Source organism: Corvus moneduloides, chromosome 2 (assembly GCF_009650955.1).
Source record: "Corvus moneduloides isolate bCorMon1 chromosome 2, bCorMon1.pri, whole genome shotgun sequence".
Taxonomy (NCBI): Eukaryota; Metazoa; Chordata; class Aves; order Passeriformes; family Corvidae; genus Corvus; species Corvus moneduloides.
Window position 1 is genome coordinate 81,694,642 of NC_045477.1, and position 16,550 is coordinate 81,711,191.

Here is a 16,550-nt window from a genome sequence, read left to right on the forward strand (position 1 = left end):
GGGAGAACAGAGCAGAATCTCCATCCCATAACTCTTTAGCAGTACAACTGTGCCTGGTTCACAGCTGGAGAGAGAAGGGATGGACACCATTATTAAACTCTCCTTCAATCTAAGGTACTTTAGTGATTGGTGAAGTGCATATGACAACTCCTGCTACTTCATCTGGTGCTCTCTTCTCCCCCATGCCATTTTGTACTATGCATCTTCTCTGACCAAAATGTTTAGATACACGTTAGAGCTGTGCAACCACTGTGAAAATGGAAAATTAAGCTAGACTGTGGCCACAGCAGTGGCAGCTCTGTCAGATACTTTCTTATTAAAGAGCCTTCATAAGTGATATGCTCAGTAATGTCAAGGAGAAAGGGGAAACAACTTGGGTTTCATTTGCCAAACTGGAGTTTAGAAAACACTGATCTGACATTGAAGCTGAGTAACTGGGATATAGATGTCACAGACCTCCCCTGACTGCAGAGCAGGCCATGGAGGAGTAAGAGAGAATAAGCCCTGCAACATTCCAGATGTTGAGAAAGGTGCTTTTCTGGCTCTTAACGTGTTTTTAATTTGTAATAATAATAATAGTAATAACAACAACCTTGAGAGCAATAAAACTCTTAAGAGTTGACTTGATGAGATCTTAAGTGGTACATGAAGTTTTCCAGCAGAATTTCAGTCACCTTTAATAATGGTTGATGTTTTCTCTCGGTTTCCATAATTGAGTTATTTTCACTTCTTGGTACTCCACAGAGAAGGAGCATTCCCATGAGCATCTTAACGCTGCTGTACTCTTCCTCTCTGTTAAGAAAGTGTGTATGGATGGGAACTGTTTCTTTTGAAGCAGATGCAGAACACTAAATGGACTGAGTTTTTTATACCGCAGTTTCAGGAGAAAAGGAATGGAGGAGGAGTATCTTCAGGATACACTGAGTCCCCTTTGTCTCCCTCACAAAGAAGGGAGCTCCCCTGTGTTAGGTTAAAGTTTCTAACCAGGGATTTCAAGTCATCTTATGCTGCCTATGTAGTCAACAAAGAAAGAGGCAGTTCAGGTCACCTATGATGTGAATTGACCTCTGGGAGAGACTTTCTTCATCAACTGGAAAGTACTGATTTTAACTGTTTTTCCGTTGATATGAGCCATGTTTTAAAGCAGTATCACTCAGCCCAGCACCCCATAAGCACCACCCTCAGTCCCTGTGGGTTCACATCTGTGTGTGGCAGGAGCCTAGAGTAATGCAGGTACAATGAGTGGGATGGATCACAGCTGGCGGCTGAGGGCAGAGCCCAGCCTATCCCTCTCTGGCAGGGCACTCACAGCTGGCCAGCACTCTGTGCCTTTCCACCACCAAATTGCAGCAAGCAACTGATGTGTATTTTGACAAAGGTATAGCTATTAAGTATTTGATTCTAGCTGCTGGCTTCTTTTTGTGTAGCACATGGAATGTGTATGTTGGTGGGGAGCGATTTGAGACAGTGTAAAGCTAGGAAGGTAACCCATAATTTCATGTTCTGTGGCCATGTAAAATGTCATTGTCATTTCACAGATTTTTTTTTTTTTTTTCTCTCCCCAAGTTAGATTTCAATCAAATTGTGCTTCTTTTGTCACTTTCCCTTCTGTAGCACTTTTCTCCAGTGTCTGGAGAGGAAACTGGCTCAGTGGAACTGAGAGCCACTCCAGGTATTTTGGCACTGATGGGCCAATCTGGCATACCATGGTAAAATGCATTCTCTTTATTTGCCACTGTCATCAACCAGTGTTGGTTTCTCTTCTTAAACCCATGCTTAGAAAATAATCGAAGCACACGCAGGTTAATTCCTACCCACTCCTTCAAGGATATAATTTTAGTATATACTTAAACAATCCTTACATAAACATTCTTTTGTACTTTCTCTTGGTTTGTGTGTATACAGCTGACTCCATTAAATTTGAAAGATGGCCCAAATCTGAATCTAAATAAAATCACTTGAAGTAGGAGCAAAGACAATTCCATGTTACCAGCTGCAAACCATTTAGGCCTCCTGAGTGCAGTAGCATTTGCTATCTGGCAAGTGACATGCTAATAATTGCCTGTCAATCAATGAATCCTTTAGGGTGAATTGTAAGGGATTTCAGTACTTTGTAAATAAGATTGGTCTTCTCCCTTCTGCTTCTGTTTATATTCTGCAGTTTGTAGTTGATGAGTAGAGCCTGTATGAATATACTCTTCTGTGGCAGGACATCAGATGAAACATTTTCTTAATTCAGGTTATTTATTCCTCACCTCTGTGAAGAAGAGAAAGTCACTTTGCAGCACTGCCATGAACCATCAGCATGACACATGTCCTGACTGATTGGTGATGGGAGAGGGAAGAACCTGCATTTTCATTTCTTCGTGGCTTACTGACTTTCTCACACCAAAACGAATTTGTTTCCCACATTTCCCAGAGCAACATCCAGTGTGTTGATATTTATGGCTGTGTTGGTTGTAATTAGGCCCAAGAATGTATGCATGTAAAAACATTTTGAGGCCCTTTTGTAATGTAGCCACTTTCTTATAACTCATTTTAATTTTCACTTGTTCAGCGTATTGGCAGGTGGGGTCTGAGCTCTTGCTTGTAGGTTGTGGTAGTGGTTGGATTTGGTCACTGCTCACGCCCACATGGGTACCAAAAGGGAAGGTGCAGCATTTCAGCTTGCTGCAAAATAACTTCGAGAATGTCAGTGATGCATTGATGTGCAAAGTCTTTAATCAGTGGAGTGTGTACACAGTGCTGTGAGCCGCCAGGCACATTTTTTGTGATACTTTCCATAATGCTTTTCCCATGTCTTCCAACTGTAAGATAGGGTATCTTTCTAATTCATTGTCCTTTTGATATTTTGTAGCTTGAAATACTTGAGTTGTACTGATAAAAGTTCCATCAGAACTTAGATCTAGGATTATAGATAGGTAGGTAGGTATGTCAATATATCTATATCTATCTATCACAGATAGGTGCTATTTAACTTCTAGACTACAATGCTGTGAACTTCTCACAGAGGTGCAAATCATTTATTCGCTGTCATATGACAGGGATAGTGCCAGAATTTCTTTGTTTCCACATTTGAGGTGATATCACTTTTCTTATGTCTTTTGTAATGTAGTTAAGTACTTTTAACCTTACAACCTTGCTATTAATCTGTTTCACTATTTCTCAATGATGAATTCCATTTCTTTGGAAAATACTGTATGCAGTTGTGTGCTAGTGTCAATAAAATTGACATTTGTGTAACAAGCTGTGGCATTTTCTCAAATTTCACTGCACATTGATTTAGTGTGAAACTGTTGGTAAATCCTTTCTTGCTAGCTGTAATAATACAGACCATTATTTCAGACAAATACTGCTTTGACTTTGATTTATAATAGGTTACATAACTGTCATGATTACGTAAACTGATAACTGTGCTGTTTTTTCCTTCTCTTTTCAAAGGAATGATTTATAAATGTGAACTGGTTTGGAACTGGAAAACATTCATGTTCTAGCAATAAATCTTGAGTTCTTCCAGAAAATAAATAGGTTTTACTACTGGCCTAATTATATTTATTTTATATTATATTGACTGGAGTATCTCAGCTGTGTTCTTTTTAGCCACAGGAACATTTACCTATCATAATTTAGGGAGGACACAATCACATGATAGTAAATTGTATTTGACCCTAATTATATACAGCAATGTATGTGTTTTACATTTAATCTTAGACAGCCTGTTAGCTGTGGTAGTCAAGAGCTTGTCACTTTTTTTTGGTTGGATTTTAATGTGTGATGCCAAAATGGCACAGACTGTAAATGTTCTTCCACATGACAGATTCTTCTTCTAAAACAGGTTTAGATTTTCAGACGTATGGAGGAGGGGATAACTGGGAGAACACTCAGCATTTTTGGCAAACTTTCTTTCTGTGCAGTCATTAATCTGGCTGCTTCCCAGATGACAAAATGCTAATTTCAGTAATATTTAATGTAGTGTATATGAATCCATGGAAGTGTAATTAATTGTCTAATTCTTTAATATTTTTAATCCAAAATGAAATGGGACTTTATATCTGTGAAAATCTGAAATTGTCATGCTGTGTGCATTAAAAGTATTGCTTTTCTTATGTAAATGTAATGCTAGCATTTCCATCCCAAACAATCAGAGGAGCATGGAAAGACTTACAAGGTATAATATACATACTCGTGTTGTGTGTAGAAATTGGGGAACTAGTAGTTTTCACCCTTCATGTTAGATCTGACTGGTCTTAGCAGCAACACCGCTGTAGAAAGTCATCCTTTCTCTCTAGACTTCGACTAGATAAATTTGTACTAACTTGTGTCCTGTAGTTCCCTATGAAGTACTGATTTGAGTGTTTGAAGTTCTACTTTGCTAGAAAGAATGGCACTCCAGGGATGATTCCTGTACTGTTGTATTTATTCTCTTCTATAGAGTGGATTACAATGATGATTTTTTTTTTATGTATTAAATTGATATTTAGAATCATAGAATGGCCTGGGTTGGACGGGACCTTAAAGACCACCTAGCTCCAACCCCCCTGCCATGGGCAGGAGCACCTTTCACTAGACCAGGTTTCTCAGAGCTCCATCCAGCCTGACCTTGAACACTTCCAGGGATGTTTCGACGGCTTCCCTGAGCAAGCTGTTCTAGTGCCTCACCACTCTCACTGTAAAGAATTGCAGCTCAGTCATCTGTGTCTTGATCCCTTCCCTACAGAGATAGTAATTTCAGCCAGTTTTATCAGCTAAAAGACACTTAACCGGTCCCATGGTGAATGCAAGTGGATGCAGTTCCTCTGGCTTCAAGGCCACTTGAGGACCCTGATGGCTATGTCCTGTAGCATAATTTCACATGCTGCAGTTTAAGATTATAATTCCTTGTGGTACTTTCTTGAGAAAGCTTGTCCTAATTGATTTCTCTTTTATCATTTTTCATAGCAGGTTCTCTGACTGGCAGCCCTCACCTTTCAGAGCTTTCCATCAATTCCCAAGGAGGACCATCAGTGGCAAATATGACTTTATCTCCAAACTTGAGCCCTGATGCCAAGCAGTCATCTCCCTTGGTCAGCCCTTTGCTGAATGACCCGTCATGCATCAGGGCTGATGATGAGGAAGAGGTCAAAAGAAAGGTAAGGGGAATGAAGTTGGCCTTGTGTCTCTTCTCTCTGATGTGTTGCCATTCCTGTTGGTTGCAACCTCAGGAGCTTGTTTGGACAGGGTCTCCTGTAAATCTAACTTGCTTTTAAGGAGTGGAGTCTGGTAGTTTGTTGTAACAAAACAGTCAGCTCCATTGCTGGAGAGAAAATTTCCAGGTGACAGAAAGAAAAGGAACAGTGTTGAGCCTGTTGTGGGAGTGTCCAACCCAGGCTCTCTGGTCTGTCTCTGCTGGGAGCACCACTGGGAGCATCTGGTTGTGGGAGTAGAAAATGCTCTCTTTGAGCCACAGCCTGTAGCATTCAGCTGGGAGTGTTTGACTTTGGCTCAGACCCATCATTGCAGCAAAACCATAAGGGAGCATCTCATCCAAAACTGCTTTCTGAAGATAAAGTGTTTGTCTGAGCCAGGGTGTTCTGGGTGCCTGCTGGCTCATCCCTCCTCTGCTGCTGGGTGAGAGGGGCTTCCTTTTTGTCCTTCTGTGGCCTGTTTTTTCTCCTCAGCTTGAAGCATCTCAGAAGGAATAAAGGAACTCCACAGGCTTTGCTGGAGAGTGGGAGTTTGTGTAAGGAAGATCTCTGTTCACACTGTGCGTAGTTAGCAAGATTATGTGAAAGAGATCTAAGAAGAAAAGCTGAGAATCAGTTAAGAGAGTCAGGACTCTCTGTGCCAGTCCAAGATAGAGCAGCCAGTGGCTGCTGTGTGTATTCTGACTAGGAAATGCCCACACAGACTCCCTTCGCAGGGCATTCACAGTGTTTCCACTGCATCATATGTCTTCAGGGAGGAGACAAAGAAGATCTATGGATGTTTTTTCCTTAATTTTTGCTTCCTGAGCAACACAGAAGATCAGCTGGGTTCCTTTGGCTCTTCAGAGTTAAGAAATTTTAAATCTGTAACTTAGTCTAAAATCCTTCCCCTCTCCCACTGTTCAGTTGTCCAGCCTGGGGAAATCTTACAGGTTTGAATTTTTTTGAAAGTATTTTTCCTGTGGATTATCATCCTGATTATAAAACTTACAATGATCAGACACAGATTTTTGTCATTTTGTCAAATTTGACATTTGATTCAAGTGGTCATCTAGCCTGCAAAGGATGTCTTCATAAAGTTCACAATATGTCCTGTTCCAGGAATAGACTGAAAGGAACATCAACACCCCAAAGCTGTAGAAATCATGTTGGCAGGAAAAGAAGTCTCTCAAAAACCCATAGAAAGTGCTTGTTCTCTTGTGTTTGCAAGGAAGGATTGTTTTTTGGGCTTCAGGGCTTAGGAACGTTCAAGCATGAGTCACGATATAACCATAAGCAAGGGTCACTGGTTTGTAACTCTCTTCATGATTTATTATCTACGGGTTTTTTTTCTCCATAAAATCAGAGGAAAACCTAATGTGCTTGCAATTCACAGAGGTTCCCAACTGAGAAAGCTTACTTCATGGCTAAAGAAGTGGCGACTACGGAGAGAACATACCTGAAGGACCTTGAAGTCATCACATCGGTATGTTTACTTGAGCGTTACTCACGAAACACGTGAAGCTCTAGTCAGTGGTGGTATTTCATCTGCTCCATTTAACATCCTAGCTGTTGCATGCTGCTTTTATATTCTGCACTGTAGGTATTCTTTGCCGTGCACAGGAGTGCTCCTCCAGGGAGGAAATAACACAAAAATCAGAGAGTAGAGGTTTGCTCTGTGGTTAGTAACATGCGCTAAGAAACTGTATCAGGTTGAGGAACTTGGGACACGCTTCAGTTATTTTTTCTTGCTCTCATGCTTTGTGGTTATAATTACTAAAAATGCCTGTGGGTTTTCAATGACTTCTCTTAAAACTGAAGTAGCTCCTTAGGGGCACATATAAATGTTTTCTACTGTATTAAATGCCCTCCATTTAACATGAAATATTGTGGAGTACCTATTTGAATGATTCTAATTTTTCAGTGAGTGAAACTGTGTGTTAAACGAGTCATTCATCTGTAGCATCTGATCAGTGTGGTTGCTAAAATCACCAAGGCAAATAGCTGCCATATTTGCGCACACAGCAACAGTCTTGTTTCACTTCGAAGAATAATGTGTGCAAGATCTGGTCTTAAATAACCATTTTCTGTGAAATGGCACGGGATCCAAACCCCTTCATGGCATTTTGGCCAGCTCCAGATCTCTCAGCTCTTAAATCACCCAGTAAGGTGCATTGCCGACTCCTGTGTTGAGTGTTGTGGAAAGGAGGACGTGCTTCAGGGGAGAACTTTGGGACCAGTTGGGAACCAGGGACGCACTTTCTCCTCAGCTTCTTCTCTGTTCCAGGATCCCACATGACAGATGCAGCTAATCAGAGCCCAGCTTAGACAGAGGCAATATAACATGGCTTTTACAGGCAGCAAGGTAGCTGTGGCCCCACTGCTACTCACCCTTGCTTTCTGGGAAGCCAGCCTGCTGAGAGAAGTGGCCAGGTTCTGTGGGATAGTTCTGCACTCACTGCTGCAGTCTCAACAGCAGATAGCTGTTTTCATCTAGTATTTCACCCAGTGGCTGCAGAAACAAAAAGTTCTAGCTCTTCAGAGCTAAACCCCATTTCCTACCCTGTCCTTTATTCTTGTGGTAGGCAAATTTGAATTTGCTGGATCACCAAGAGGGACAGGCCCGATGATTAGCATACAGCTGTGCTCCACAAGTGACTGGCCCAGGAGGCCACTGAGAGTGAACAAGTAGCTGACGTAGTTGGAAAAGGAACAACTGCTGTGCATGAAATTTGAGACTTGATAGATGTGCTTCAACTTTAGCTCTCCTCGGTGCTGAGATAAAGCAGGGGAGACCGAAGCTTGGGAGGGATCTCTCTTCATCCCAGGTCTGGCTCAGCTCCAGCTGATGTAGTGTCAAGCAAGACTGTTGTAACAGCCTACTATGGTCCCAACAGCCTTCTAGCCACTGCTGGAAGTCAACCACAGATAGCTGGAACCCCTCAGGACAGTAAGGAGGGAGCAGTGTTACCATGTTGAAGATAATAGGCATTGCTACCTTGGCAGGCTGCCTAGTCCTGTGGTTTTGTGTGACCCATAGTCTATTAGGGCGAAATAAAGAGAATATGGAGCAAGACAGAGCAGGAGCCTGTTTCAGTCTTTGCAGTGTCTGGCACTGCCACGCCTGTTTTGTGATAGCAGCGTCTTCCTCTTGTTCGCTTTGCAAAGTGATGTCCTCTGTGTGCACGCAGCAACATGGGCGTGGGTGCTTACTGAACCAACTCCTGCCAAAGGCATTTCAGATGGAACTCGGCAAAAAGAAAGTGCAGAGCATACTTCTTTTTGATTTTACTGGATTGTTTGCAAGTGTTGCAAGCTCTCTTGCACCTCCAGCATTTCCAAATTCAGTTTGTATTGACTAACCAGTTTGGGTTTGAAAAGAATTTTCAGGATTTGATCAGTGATGGGAAAGGGGCAGGGAGTTCCTTTCTCAACTATGCAGGGCCTGATCTCTGATAAGAGCACCAGTTCAGCACACAGGAGTTTCAGGGATAGTCTGGGTTGTACTCCTAGTGCCAGCTAAACAAGATCCTTGCTGGCTTAGCTGTGAGGAGTATTTGGGTTAGGTACATAAAGACAGCAAATGATTCTGCATTCTACCCACTGATAATTTTGCTTCTTTTTTCCTTTGTAGTGGTTTCAGAGTGCAGTGAGTAAAGAGGATTGCATGCCTGAAACACTGAAAAATCTAATTTTCTCCAACTTTGAACCGTTGCACAAATTTCACACTGGTTTTCTCAAGGAAATTGAGCAGAGACTTGTTCTGTGGTAAGACTGTTGATTGTTATTTATCTGTATTATTTCATGCAGTTTAGCATTTTTGCATTCCCTTTTTGCTAACTCCTTGTGATCTACTGTAGTGCTTAATTTGTGAAAGTCACAGATGTTGGTTATTAACAGACAGGGTTTATTGAATCGTGCTTCGTTCATGTTTACTCGACAAACTCTGTTGTTCAGATATATAAGTTACAGACATATGCAAATGAGATCATCATTCTGGATGAAGCTTTCTCTTGCCAAATGTCAGTGTTTCTACATGGCAGATCTTTCGAAGAACATGCTGCAAGCAAGGCTTATCAGTAATAAAGAGGAAGAGGCGAAGGACCAGGTTCTGTTTCTGTCAAAATAGGCACAGGCTGGGAGGATTTCACAGATCAGCTTCTCATTCTGCAGCATTGCAGCTGTGACACTTTCAAGGTCTACCTTGCACTCTACAAATTGACAGAGTGTTGGAAAAGGACACTGGGCTTGAAAATTATCTATTCTTAACATAATAGTGACAGTAAAACATGGCATTTTTATGAAATAGCTATGAATTGAGTAATTCTTCCCTGGCAGGACTCTTAATTCATTTGACCATTGAAATCTTGGTGGAGGCAGCAGCACAAGCAGAAGCCTTCTGCTTGCTCTGATTAGACCTCTCTGAACTAGATTGTCTTGCTCTGTGTAGGCAATTTTTGTAACTTTGGTTCTGGGAGCTGAGCTTTTCCTTCTCAGTTAGAAAAGTGACAGTGAAAATCACATGAAAGCAGAGCAGGTAGACCTAATGGGTGTTAATCAGTTTAATCGAGATGGGTGCCTCTTTAACTAATGAATCAAAACAATAGCAAAACACAGAGTGTGTGAGTTTAGCTCTTATGATGTGGTGAGATCATTGAATGAGGGCACAGCACTTTGCAGACTAGTGCTGTCCAAACCCCCCCTGCACAGTTGCAGAATTAGCAGGTGTTTTCTGGGAAGAGGGAAATGTGGTACTGCCTCTTAGAGCTGATATCCTCACCCAGGACTTTGGTCAACTTATTACTCCTAATGTAATTTTTAATGTGTGTATATATATAAATATATATATAGTTTGTATATGTATTTATATATAACTAACATAGTTATTCCTAAGGTATGTTCTGCACAGCCACCCTGCCTGTATCTCTCTTTTTTTCATTGGGCTGTTCTGGTGTTAATTGCATTGCACTATTTATTACAGGTACTCCAAAAAGGTTTTTTCAGATGTTACAAAACACTGATTTCTTCAACCATGGTGTAAGATTAACAGTAGTTGGAGTTAATCCCCAACTAGTTGGGGCTAAGGTGGGCAGAAAAGGAAAATTTATACAGTTAGTAAAGTTCTGCTCTCTATCAGACCAGTCTAATCTCACTGGGTGCTGACTCCTGGGGCACATGTTGAAATAGATATACCCCCTATATCCTTCTGGTGGCATTAGAGGTGGCTGGTGGCATTAGATGTGGATGCAAACCTCCTGTTCAGGTGTGATGTTTTTCAAAGATTGGATGATGCTGCACTAGCAGCCTGCTGTGGAAAGGTGACATTGTAGTAAGTAGAGGGAAGGGCCAGTTATGTTAAAAGAAAGAAAAAGTATTTAGGCTTTTAGAGTTTCCATGGTTTTACTTTGTTTCTCCTTTTCAGTCAGCTTCTTTTAGAGCTGAATAAACCTTTTGTTTTCCAGCTTCTCCTTGGGTCCGAAGGTTTCACAGGGTGGTAAACCTCAGTTTAAAGTTTCTAATATCGTATTTAAACTGCACTTACCCTGCGATTTAAAGTGCTGATCTGCTGCAAAGTTACTTTGCAATCCAAATTTGTTCAAAAATATTCTGCTGAGGTAACTTTGTCCCAGCTGGGCATCTCATTCTCACTTTGTCAGCTCAGCTATTGCATGTCCTTCCATAGTTAGTGTAAAGCCACTGGGAATTCTCTGTCAGCTGCTCTGAATCACTTGACAAAAAAACAGTCACGTTCCTGCCCGTGGTCTGCATTCAGTTTGCAACCAACAGCCTGGATGCACCTAATGTAACACCCCCGTTGTAGACAGTGGTTGTTGTTGAAGTTCTGTAAGATTTGAATACGTGCCTTGGGAAGGGAAGCAGACTTGCTGACAGGTATTATTTTGGAGGTGTTGATGTTTCTATATCATGCCACAGATGCTGAGATAAGCCGCAAGCAATAAACTCTATCCTGCAGAGATTAGTGTTTAATTAAACAGTGAGTGACAAGATTAAACAGCCCCTCAGCATCTACAAGAAGCTAGTGGCAATGTGGTAGGGAATTCTGTCAGCAGCATGGTCAAGGTCATTTAGCTCAATGTCTGCACTGCCAGAATGGTACCCCTGTCTTTGGCCCCAGGTGTTTTTAAGGCAGTGGGTTCTGGCTGTGTTCACCACCTCCAGGCAGGTTGCTCCCAGCTGCCCAGCAAATCATAGGCCTGGCTGAAGTGGTGGTGCAGCTGCAGGCAGATGTGGGCAGGATTCAAGCCAGCTCATTTAAATCTGACTCTTCCATGTCAGCTCTTAAATTTCCAGGCAGGTGGATGGGGGGAGGAAGGTGGGACGCTTGTCTTGAGACAAGAGCTTGCTCTGCATTTGTCAGAGGGTGATGTGTCCTACAAAAAAAGGGCCTTTGAATGAAAGGGTTGTGGACTTCATCAAGCTGCTGGAAACCCCTAGCTACCCACATGTCCTCTGGGAGCTTGTCTGAGAGAGAGAGCCTCCTGCAACCAGTCATCTGTGTTCCCCTAGTGAGTAGGATGCTGGGTTTTATCAACTTAAAGTGCGATTCAGCCTGCTCACTCTACACAGACATAAGTGCAGTTCTCTAAGGTTTGTTTCAAGCCTTCATGCTGCATGTTGGAAGATCCAACAGGAGGTCATTCCCTGCTCTCTTAGGCCTTGGATCATATTGAAGCTGAGGCTGATGCAAAAGAGCTGTAAGGAGAGCAAGGCTCAGGGGGATTGTGCATAACAATTGTTAGATGTCTCCACGCCTTTAATTTGTTAAAACATCTATAGACTTTTAGTATTTGGCTGGGAGAAGCTCAGATTGTGTCTATTATTAAAAGCATTTCTGGCTTGCTTGAAGACTTCTGAAGTGTTTGAATCTGCAGTCAGGGGCAGGCTGTTTGCTACAGAACGTCTTAAGGGCCAGTATGCTTTTGACCTGGTTATAGATTCTGGCAGGTCTGATCTGTTTCTTTACACAGTTCACCTATTTTTCTCTTTAGTGCTGCATTTCCTAAGAGCAGCACATCTCAGTGTCCAGGGCCTAGTGGTAGTTTCTAATACAATATAGATTGATACTGACACCAATAGCCACCTGCAGAACATAGGAATTCAGTGCATTTTTCTCAGCCAGAGTTTCTTTCTGGTCACGAAACTGAGGAGATTCCTGGTGGTTTTTTTGCACAGCATCCTAAGATCAGTGATCTCATGCTCTGGGCCGTGTTTCCAGCCCTGCCTGTGCTGTTGCAGTGCCCAGTAAAGCAGCCCATGAATCTCCTCAGTTGCCCCAACTGTGCTGAGCTCTGGAGACTGGCCATGTTCCTGGGAACAGGTGAAATACCCTACTGGAGGCTGTGTGGTTTGAGGAGAGGAAGGATGACCTTTGGTGGATGCAGGCAGGCATGGTGCTTTGCCCTGTCACACAGGAAGGAAAGAGACGAGGAGAAGAGCCAGAAGCTGCCTCAGGTGGGAGAGGGAACAGCACACGTCAGGCTGTTCTATGAGCAAGTGCCAGAAGAGCTGCATCCGGCACTTGGGCATCCAGATCCTGGTCCTGGCTGCCAGGGCTCATGCAGGTTGCTCCTCAGCAAGGCTTTGGGTGCAAGGCCAGGAGTTTACAAGCCTTTTTGCTGGGAGAAAATATGGGAGGCATATGTCAGTGACTTAAAGCTGGCTCCTGTTTCCCAGGGCTGGTGAGATTTTATGGCAAGGAGGGAGAGGTGTGGGCAGTGCAGGTGGAGTGTGATAGACTTCATCAGCTTCTGGGCAGTTGAACCTGAGATGTCAGTTAGGTTCTACTCCTTCTTTTACCTCAGCTGTTTAATAAGCTATTCATTTGGGCCGCAAGCACCATTTTCTGTCCAAAAAATTTGAGCTCGTCTTTCCACACCCCTTTAAATGTATTAAAAGTTTCCACACTGGTTTCTTTAAATTCTGACAGAAAGTCGGAAATGGAGAACCGTAAGTATCCTCCTTTGGCTGACCAATGAGCAGCATAGAGAGCAATGCTGGGGCAAGCCAGGATAGCTGTTTCTGCCCAAAGAAGGCCCTCATCAGGTAGTACAAGTCTGTGTTTTGGGCCTTATCCATGTGCTAGGAAGGAAAAGTGTGACATACTTCCCAGAAGTGCAGGCAGACTCATCTGCTTCCAGGGAAACTGGTAGTTTGACTCCCAGATCTTTCTGAGGAAAGCTGCTGCTCAGTGTTACCAGATGGGAATGTGTGGCTGGTAATTTGCAAAAAAAGGACTCTTAGATCTTAGCATATGAAAGGAGAAGGCGCAATCAGGATTTATGGAAGCAAAATTTAAAACCTCTAATGAAAAAGCACTCAGGGAGGTGTAGGAAGATGAGCCAAATGTTGATTTATGAACCACTTTTTGTTTGAGAATAAATGCTTGCGCTGAGGAAGAACAGCCTGATAGACAGTTTATATAAACAAGGCAGCAGTCCTTATCTGCCTTCTCAAAAGCAGAGTGCTGACTGTTCAGCTAGTTCTGCATGTCTGGTGAGGAAGCATGAAGAGGATGATTTCAAAAGTGTCTTTGTCCTGTGTACAGAAATGAGGTATATGTTGTACAAACCTCTGAGTTATGCACTGCAGATTCCTGAGACCAAGACATGGAGATGGGCTTGGTGCCAGCACACGGCACTTGATTTTGAGAGGAAAGTTTTCATTGCTGAAGTCACTTCGGGGTACCTCTGGGGATTGGAGCTGTGCTACGCCCAAATTAACTGGAAATCGTGGGAGAGAAATAGCATATCCAGGATCTATTAGTCAGAGCTAGAGCCCATCTCTATGGCTCTCCCAGCAGGATATGCCCAGGATCAGCTCTGAGGCTGTTCCACACCAAGATGTGGAATGCTGTTGCATTAACAGTGGAAATGTAACATTTTCATGCAGTGGTGTTACTTGCTCTGATCCCTTACCATTTAAAAGCATTACTGATGCATGTTTGCTGTAGGTGGGGTTTCTCCCACAACAGGGGTAGCCATCTCAAAGTCTTTAAAAGTATGCACAGTCTGTGGTGTGACTCTGGATGAAGCTCAGATGGCTTCAGCAGTGCATCTCGTAGGCTCTGAGCAGTGTGTCATGCTCCACTTAACTGCTGGAAGTCCAGCTGCAATGCTGGCTGGAATGGGCAGGGCAGTAAGAAGTGCTGTGTAACAGCAGGGTGTGAGCAAGGAAGGGGGTGTTTGCTTTTATTGACTCTTCTTTTCCAATTACAAAGCATTTTTCTTATTTAAAAGGCAGTTGTAATGGGGAATGTTTAAGGTATTTTTTAACATTAGAACTTTAGTTAATAATAAAGTCATAAAAAACTTCAAAGCATCTAGATGTTCAAAGAACCAGCTGTCGTATTCAGGAGGGAGTTCCTGAGCACGTAACACAAGGTCACACATTGTAAATATAATTTGTTGCAATTGATTTATTATTATTTTAACTGCAATTCAAGGACTGCAATCAAAGACTTTTGTGTACCTCAAAAAAAAAAAATCTCTATTGAGATATCTCTCTCTTCTTTTTTGCCTTTCCACTATCCCCATCGAATTTCTGTTCCTTCTGATTCAGGATATGGGCTGACTTGAGATTTCTTTCCACTATTTTTTCAATTATATACACTAAGAACTTTATGTAATTTGAAAATCTGACGGGGCTGCTTGTGTAATCCCTGTAAGTCAAGCTGATGGCTGTTTAGAGTAATACATATAAGGTAGTGTCTGAATTTCTTACCAGGTATAACTCAGTCTCCTCTTCTCTTGCTATTGTACACTTGCATTGCTGTAAAAAGGAAGGGACTACTTGGATAAAAATGGGAAATGACCTTACTATACAATAATGTCCTAATTTTTCAGCATAATTTTCAGTGGCTTTAGACCTCCCCCCACAATGTCAGTGGAGTAAGGGCACATTATGTGTGGGGAAAACAGCTCCTACATCTTCTAGGGAGATGGGCATCATAAATCAGCTCCTGATGAAAAGCTGTGAGACCCTAGGCCCTGAGCTTTGTCCCTTGTCATTGGCAGACACCATGTTCAAACAGTGACCCGTGAAAACAAGGAGTAAGAAGAACAATTTAACCATTGATGCACAACAAATGAGCAGCTTCTTCCATCTCAGCAAGCTGAGTGTTGTTATTCAAAACATACAACACAGGGAGAGCTCTCTTTTCTGCTCCTGTGCTTTGGGCTGTTGTAGCAGTAAGACATCATCTGATATGTTGTATCTTTAAGTTTTGTTTTTATATTCTGTGTGTTTGGATGCTCTTTTCTTGGTCTTTCTTCTTGTTTTCTTGGGATTTGCATGTTGAGGAGCTGGGGAAGATGGCAGTGTAGCATAGGGTTTGCTCCGGGGTCTCAGCATGGAGCTGGGGTAGAGTGGAAGGAAGCTGTCATGTTCCCTCATGCCCAGCTTCAGCTTTCCCTGCCTCTCTGTCCACTTCAAAGCCTACATGCCTGTGCACCATCCCCAGTGGGAAAATAATCTCTGTTGCAAGGGATAGCATTTGCCTGGAAATAAATATCTAAAACAAGAAGAGCCTCTGCAGCAAGGAGCATTTCTGCATTTTCTTCTAAGAAAACCCTGGGTTTATTTCTTCCAGCAGGATGCAGCTGTGTGCAGCACAGGGCATCTCTGTTGGCCTGGGCTGAGGGCTCTGGTACCATTCAGCTCTTCACTATTGAGCCAACAGCTGGAGAGAGGCTATTGCTTTTGGGGAAGCCCCTTCTCTCTGTCTCTGTCACTTTGCCAGGATGCAGAGTAAGTTTTCAAAGCCCAAAAAGCCTGTGGCCGAGGCCAGTGAAGGGGGACTATTCATGATGCTTTGTGTGTGACTGATGTGGTGAGATGCTGTGCAAGCAGTCAGTGTTGGTGGTGCTGAAGAGGGTCCAGCAGGTCAGCTTTTAGGAAATAAGGACCTGACTTCCATGAACAACCACACTAAGTATTAGCTGTTGGAAGCACTCACTGTGACTTTGGCAGGCTTGGGCTCAGCCTCTGAGTAGCTAGTTAGTAGATAAGAAATTTGCAATGTGTATTCTAGCCAATCTGTATCTTCAGATCAGGAAAGCAGCCTCTAGAAAAAGCAGTCTGTAATGATGTACTTAATATTTATCTTGGCAGTAAGTAGATAACTATATATTTCATAGTCAGAAAGGCACAAAACTGCCGAAGTCCATTAGATGAATTCAAATGTAGAGACATGGAAAAGGATCCAGGCAGTGCCAGAGAATTAGAGAGTAACAAGTAAAGCAGGAATTCTTATAGAGATAATTGCTGGATACGGTGCCATTGCTGGCAGCAGCACAATTTCATCTGGCTTTGACATTTCTGAGCTTGTGTGTAGAGGCCCAGCATGAACCATTTGGGAGGGGATGCTGC

General features: G+C 42.7%; 1 protein-coding gene across 6 annotated transcripts in view; it reads left to right on the forward strand.

Annotated features, from left to right (window-relative positions):
* FARP1 (FERM, ARH/RhoGEF and pleckstrin domain protein 1) overlaps positions 1–16,550 on the forward strand; it is a 205,426-nt gene that overhangs the window by 168,504 nt on the left and 20,372 nt on the right. For 5 of the 6 annotated variants that reach the window (XM_032100083.1, XM_032100082.1, XM_032100080.1 and 2 more), the window contains 3 exons: positions 4,939–5,129; positions 6,559–6,648; positions 8,797–8,930. In XM_032100083.1, coding sequence (XP_031955974.1) covers positions 4,939–5,129; positions 6,559–6,648; positions 8,797–8,930 — 415 coding nt within the window. The remainder of the gene's footprint in view (positions 1–4,938; positions 5,130–6,558; positions 6,649–8,796; positions 8,931–16,550) is intronic. The other variant, XM_032100081.1, reaches the window with a different exon arrangement.